The sequence below is a fragment of the Pygoscelis adeliae genome, unplaced genomic scaffold (genome assembly GCF_000699105.1).
Source record: "Pygoscelis adeliae isolate BGI_AS28 unplaced genomic scaffold, ASM69910v1 Scaffold206, whole genome shotgun sequence".
Classification (NCBI taxonomy): domain Eukaryota; kingdom Metazoa; phylum Chordata; class Aves; order Sphenisciformes; family Spheniscidae; genus Pygoscelis; species Pygoscelis adeliae.
The window spans coordinates 157,716-164,088 of record NW_008825052.1 but is presented as its reverse complement, the minus strand read 5'-3'; the positions used below and the strand labels follow the sequence as shown (position 1 = coordinate 164,088).

Genomic DNA, 6,373 nt, shown 5'->3' with positions numbered 1-6,373 from the left:
TTGTGTAAGTTGTAAACTATAAATACAGGCTTTAAAAATTCTTTGAAGAACAGGTATAGCCAGTGTAAGTAACTTTCAGGGCAAACAGAAGCGGATCAGAACAGAAAACCAGACTCGAGCACATGGCTCCAAAACATCTGTATTGCCGTAACACATGCAAGTGCACAGGACCTCTCCAGTCCTCCCCACCCCCCAAAGTCCCTTTTAAAAGCTTCCTGTAATTGTGGCGGGGGTTACAACTGAAACAATTTAATCAGGCTTAACGAAGGCAGAGAAGAATATTTCTGATAACAGATAAAGTACAAGAAAAAGGTCATGTTGCAAAATCCAAGAAAACCCCTCAAATTTGGGGACAGTGCGTTATACATCTCCTCCCTAAGAAATCAGGGCAATCTTTTCAGTCCATCTGCATAATATTTTTCCCTATTCAGGGTTTCTAAATATGCTCTTAAAATGACTTTTTATAAAAATACAGCATTAGCCAATGCGCGCAATACCGTATTTTGTTTCCGTTAGATTAAAACCAAGAACGACACAACTGCATTTTTAACTAAAAGAAAGTTTCCAACTACAAACATGAGGACGGGTGATGTGTTTTGGGGGATCAGTTAATATCCCATCTTTTCCATAAAACACATTCCTATTGTAACGTGATGAAGTGCCTCAGCAGTACCGTGTACTAACTCTCCCCAGATCAGAGCAGGCGTGCCAGCAGCAATGGAAGGCTTGGTGTAGATGAAGCCTGAGAAAATTCAGGGTAGAGCTATGTCACTGGGGTAGAAGCAGCATATCCAGGCTTGCAAGAACTGCAAAATTTAGGAAGAGTTTTAACTTGCACGTATATGTTACAGTATACCCTGCCTTATCACAGTTTCTTTTCCCATCCATGATTACTTAGATCTTAATCCTGTGCGGTTTCAAGCACCTTCAAGCTCCTCCTCAGGCTTCTCTCTTGGTTCAAACTGTTAGTTTTCAATGAACCAGACTGAGCAACAGTCTGGTTACAAGAAACTCTGAGAGCCTGAAAGTCAGCGGATGGCTACACACAGAAAATAGGAAAAAACCCCAGAATACACTACAGAGGAGTTCCAGGATTCTAGCAGGGACCTATACAATACCAGGAGTTTCATAAAGAAAGCATTTGATTTTTCTTTTGTGCAAACTGCACTGTACATGACAGAAGCAGCACATTAACCACAAAGTGCCCTCTTCATGTGACATCATAAATCTACTGTGAACCCTGCACAGCCCATTAACTTTGTCTCTAGACCAATTCTCCAGAAAAATTCTAATCCCATTAAATTTCCTGAACATCGAAGTTCTATTTTACAGAAAAGAAAACGAAGGCAAAATTTCACATGTCCACACAGTGGTGGTACAGAAAAATAACTCAGTCCTCATGTCTTAAGCACAAAAAACAACTGATGAAAGAAAACATGGTCCAGATGATAAAGTGCAATTATTATTTCAGTTGTGCTAAAAAGCCTTCCAATTCTGTAGTTTTACTTCTTGGTGATTTTATTCAACTTTTAATTATAACGGGTTTCTGCTTCTGTCCCCATCTTTCCAGTACTGTTCAGTCTGCATTTCTGTAAGCCGTGAGACAGTACGCTGAAAAGCAAAGATTTCCTCTTCTCCTGTAAACATGGAGAGTCCTTTGGCAGAATCCTACAATACACAAAAACAGTACCACAAAACTGTGAGAGACAGCTGTACTGAAGTGCATCCTATCTAACTCCTAAGGCTGAGTGCTTTACAGGCTTTGACAATACAACACAGCAGCAGGGCATCAAAAAAACAAAATTGACGTCCAAAAATTAAAGAAAAACACCTATTTCAGCTAGGTAACCCTGTGAAGGAACACAGCAAAACAAAAATTTGGATTTGAAACAACATGATGACATGTTAACCATCTATTTTCACTTTTCTGTTGACTAACTGTATACTGATTTAGACAAATCATTTAAAAATTCATTAACAATAACTAGGTTACAGGGAAAAGGAAAAACACAATCAAGAACGTGCAAAGTAGTACTGTTCGTGAGGGTTTGTGAGGCAGTCCTATATAGTCTAGGAAGAGGTGGAACAGACCATCTTTTGTTTCTCTATTTTAAATGCAGGAGCTGAACTTAAATCAGCATTTTCGCACATGATTGAACGGATATAATGATTAACAATCAAAATGACCCTAAACCTTACGCAAACTGGTTCTATATATTGTGACATTTTCTTTGACTATGAATAAATAGCATAACATGTAATTATGAGAGCGACAGACACACTGCAGAAAAAGCAGCAAATCACTAGTTAAATGTTTACTTGATTCCTCTTCCTAAAATGCTGCTGTAATTATGAGACCAAAACCAATTTTGTTACAAAAGGGAGAGGACGTTAATATCATGTACCTGGCTCAAGTCCAAATCATCCATCAACACTCTGTTGTCCTCTAGCTCACCGTTGTCATGTTCTACCAGGAACAAGCTTTGCAGAGGAGTCACTGCAGAACAAATAATACGCACCTGAGAGAAGGAAAACAGGCAACAATATCATCGCTTGGGCTTTACAGAAAAGGGATAAAACACATGTTCTATGAAAAGCAAAACCTTGGGTACGACCTTGGGGTTTTTTCCAGGTATTTTCCTTTTCTCTTATTAGCACTGCTGTTGCAGATTTACCCGACTTAGTCATTTGGAATATTAACCTTACAGGAGCTTTTTCTCAATAACAACTCATGCAACTTTTACTCAGAGAACAGCATAACTGCTATTAAATACTCAGAATATCTGCTATACAGGCAATGAGTTCACAATCAACTTTACTTTCTAAAATAACAGCTGTAAAGTATTAGTAACCGATGCTTTCTTTCCCCCCATTGTTAGACTCCTCTCAGTAGGTAAGTGCACAGCACACGTATTTCCACCTAAAGAACGTTTAAATTCCAAATTTCCCAGAAGGCTGAGTTGAGCCACTCTTGCTTTCACCTATGCTACTCAAATGCACATTATTTGCTAATAACAATAACGATGCTGTTTTCATGTCTGCTGGGAGGAGATCCAATGTGCAGTGAGATACAGCATCTCGGGGGGCTGCAATGAAGACAGACTGAAACATTATTACAGAAGGAGACACTTGTCGAGAGCATGCGGGCAAAATGTTTGCATTGTGGACAGGTCTCCACAAATACGCTCTCTCAGGTAGTTTTTCCAAGCAACTACTTGTGACGAGAGTTTAACACTGGTGTTTTTCCTATGGAAGAAGCAACAGAAAGCGGCTGTTTGCTTGCAGTTCTTAACGACAGCACGTAGATAAAGCAGATCACAACCCCCCCTATTTCCAACACACTCTTATTAGTTTATAAATATTAGCATATCCTCTTAGAAACCGTCCATTTCCAAACCACAAAGGACAAAGAATCTGGCTGATTTAAATGAGACTACTCATACGCTTAGCTAGTTCAATACCTTGCTGAATCAGGGCCTTTCTGACCATCTTGCCAGGACATTCTTGAAAAAAAAAAAATCTCAATCGATATTTCCTGATTCCATAAATATTTAAGTGTGTGCATATATAATCACACATAAGATAGGGTTTCATATCTTGTATTACTTTTAAAAAAATCATCTTAAACATGAACTTCTCTTTGTTTTAGTAGTGCTGGTTTTGCTTTCATGATTGAAACCTCTGTAACTCCACATGAAGCGCTGCATTTATGGTTACTATTCCATTAGCAGTTCTGCAACCTAATGTAAAGCCTACAGTGACCGTTTCCTTCAAACTTAATAATGTAACTATCCTATTAACTCCTCAGCACCCTGTTCAGGAAGGCACTGATTCCCGACCAACTGCCCATACAGATTAAAAATGTAAAAAATTTAAATTTACTCCAGCACGGTTGGCAGCACAATCTTTCATTATTAAAATGACGACATGGCTTCTTTGGTTTTCCTGGGTTAGGAAAGAAATAACATCCCTATTCAAGAAAGACAAATGAGCTCAGGCTTATATTTATTGTCATGCTTAATACTCACAGAAATAAATTTTAAAAATACCTGCTTATTTGCCTTTATTGCAATGAGGCCTTTTTTGTGAAGCTGGAATGATGTTTCTTTGCAGTGCTCGTTCATTCTGCTTATGTTTTCCAAATTATTACTACAGAAAGCCTTACTTCAAACCAATTATATCGGTCAGGTTTTAGGACTCCCAATATTATTCCTATACATATAGGAAAGGCTTGGTTCTCACCTTATGCTCATAAAAGGTATCAATAAGAGTAATGAAACGACGAGCTTGTGTCCTTTTTGCCATTGTAAGAAGTGGTATGTCACGAACAAAGACCGTGTCAAAATGCCTTGATATTTCCAAATAGTCACTGGCCCCAAGAGGCTGAAACAAAACAAACCGTAAGAAATGCAAACCCGTGATAGAAGGATACATAAAGCCTGTATCTTGAAATACTACAGTTACAGAAGAGAGGGTGTAAAGTCCTGATCGCATTCTTATTTTTGTTTCTTCGTATCTTGCTTCAGGAATGCTTGTTTGCCCTTACTGACATAGGTATATAAGGGTGCTCATTCATACTGTCGGCTTTACCTGAACAGTGTTCGATAGTTAAAAATGTGGCTCTTCTGCATTCTCACAATGTTATGATCTCTCTGACAACCTCAAACAAAATAATCACTATAAACCATAATACGTAGAAGAAAAGAAAATCATGGTTAAGCTACGAAGTCAACCTAAACCATAAATAATTTGAACAGCTATTAGGATGCTTTCCAGCAGCAAGATTTTTAAATGCAAATGCATAGGCTAGTTACTGACTCGTAAGTTGACCTGCATTTAGTTCACCCAAGACTAACCCAGATTGAATAAAAATCTTATGTGCTAAGTACTGAAAGCAAAAGGAAGCAGACAAAAATACAATTTTGTAGCAGTTCCTTTGATTGTGGTTTCACCTGTAATGAGGAAATAAAAATCCATAATAAGAACTTAGTAGTTTCTATTTGTGTATCTAAACCATCAACAGAAGATATGCGCAAATAGTCGTAGCTCATTCAAGTACACATTCAAATACATTCATTTAAAATTACTTTTTCATTACATGGAAGGTAATTTTTTCTGCAAGATCTACCCTATTAGTACTGCAGGCAGTACTTTATCTTTAGCTATTAAGTCATCGTATTTAGGAGATAAACTTCATACTCCTGAATCCCATCCCATTAGTTTTACTTGTGCAAGTACTTCAGTATCTTGGACGCAACTACTCCATAGACCAAGATCAGCAGCGTTTTGCATGATAATGTCACAACTCCCTTCCCAAACAATGAAATGTGCTGCACCAACAGTATTACATGGTTATAAAGCACTGCAATACTGCTGATATCTTAAAAACAGGAAATAAAAAATATTTTCTCTAACTGAAATTGCTAGACAAATTTGCCATAGGCCAAGCATAACTGCTTAACTAGAACCCTTCTGCAAGAAGTTATTTTAAGCAATTATTAATGGCTGTCCATGAGCAGGACTTTGGTTTTATTTAGATGCAAGAATGAAAAACCCATAGAAATGGTCTATGCACAAGCACGGGAGAGTGAAGCCTTGATGGCATTCCAAAAGTTCTTCTGAAAATTAATGGGAATAAGCTCGAGCTTCTCACCAGCTAACCCACCAGGCAGGTATTAAAACCTCTGACTCTAAGCCAGTTCTCCCATTTGCAGTCTCATGAATCGCCCTGCTTTCCCATGCACAACCATGCAACTTCCCCGTGGCATCTATGGAAAAGAATTATTACAAAAACTTTCAAGTGCTTTCAGCAGTGTTTAAGAGCAGTATACACTATATCCTCTCCTCAAAGTTATATATACTGTTTATTTTCTCCCTCCATTTCAGCCCCCCAGCCACTACTATGGACTTCTTAACCAGAAACTGAGAAACTAATCATCACGAGGGCCACCAGCAACAGCTTCATGCATCGCCTCTGAAAAAAATCTCAGCTGGACAAAGAGTAGCTGAACTCAAAATGTTTTGATGAAATAAAGCATGAAAAGGTTCAAGAAAGTGAAAGGAACTGCTGGATGGAAACATTACAGAGCTAGCCCACCGCATATCTCACCATCAGATACAAGGGATAGCTAGCTGTACAACAATCCTATCAAGGGCAAAAGACAGCAATGGAAGCACTAAAAGCAACACAACTAGGATACTGCTGAAGATTTTAAGATTGGTGGCAAGCAAACGGGTTTTTTATTCCATTCTTAGGACTGAAGTATTGTTAAGTACAGAGGAGATCAAGTATGCCTGTGCGCGGAGTACCTGAGAGGGACAGCAGCAGTGATCTAATTGCCTGTGAGCAAGGAAATAATTTCTCATGTCTCTC

At 38.4% G+C, this 6,373-nt stretch overlaps 1 protein-coding gene across 1 annotated transcript in view; it reads right to left on the bottom strand.

The window, feature by feature from the left end:
* Positions 1-261: 261 nt before the first annotated feature.
* LACE1 (lactation elevated 1) overlaps positions 262-6,373 on the bottom strand; it is a 94,147-nt gene continuing 88,035 nt past the window's right edge. Inside the window, exons 12-14 of the mRNA XM_009326420.1 lie at positions 4,243-4,383; positions 2,406-2,519; positions 262-1,668 (exon numbers count right to left, since the gene is read on the bottom strand). Coding sequence (XP_009324695.1) covers positions 1,534-1,668; positions 2,406-2,519; positions 4,243-4,383 — 390 coding nt within the window. The 3' untranslated portion in view covers positions 262-1,533. The remainder of the gene's footprint in view (positions 1,669-2,405; positions 2,520-4,242; positions 4,384-6,373) is intronic.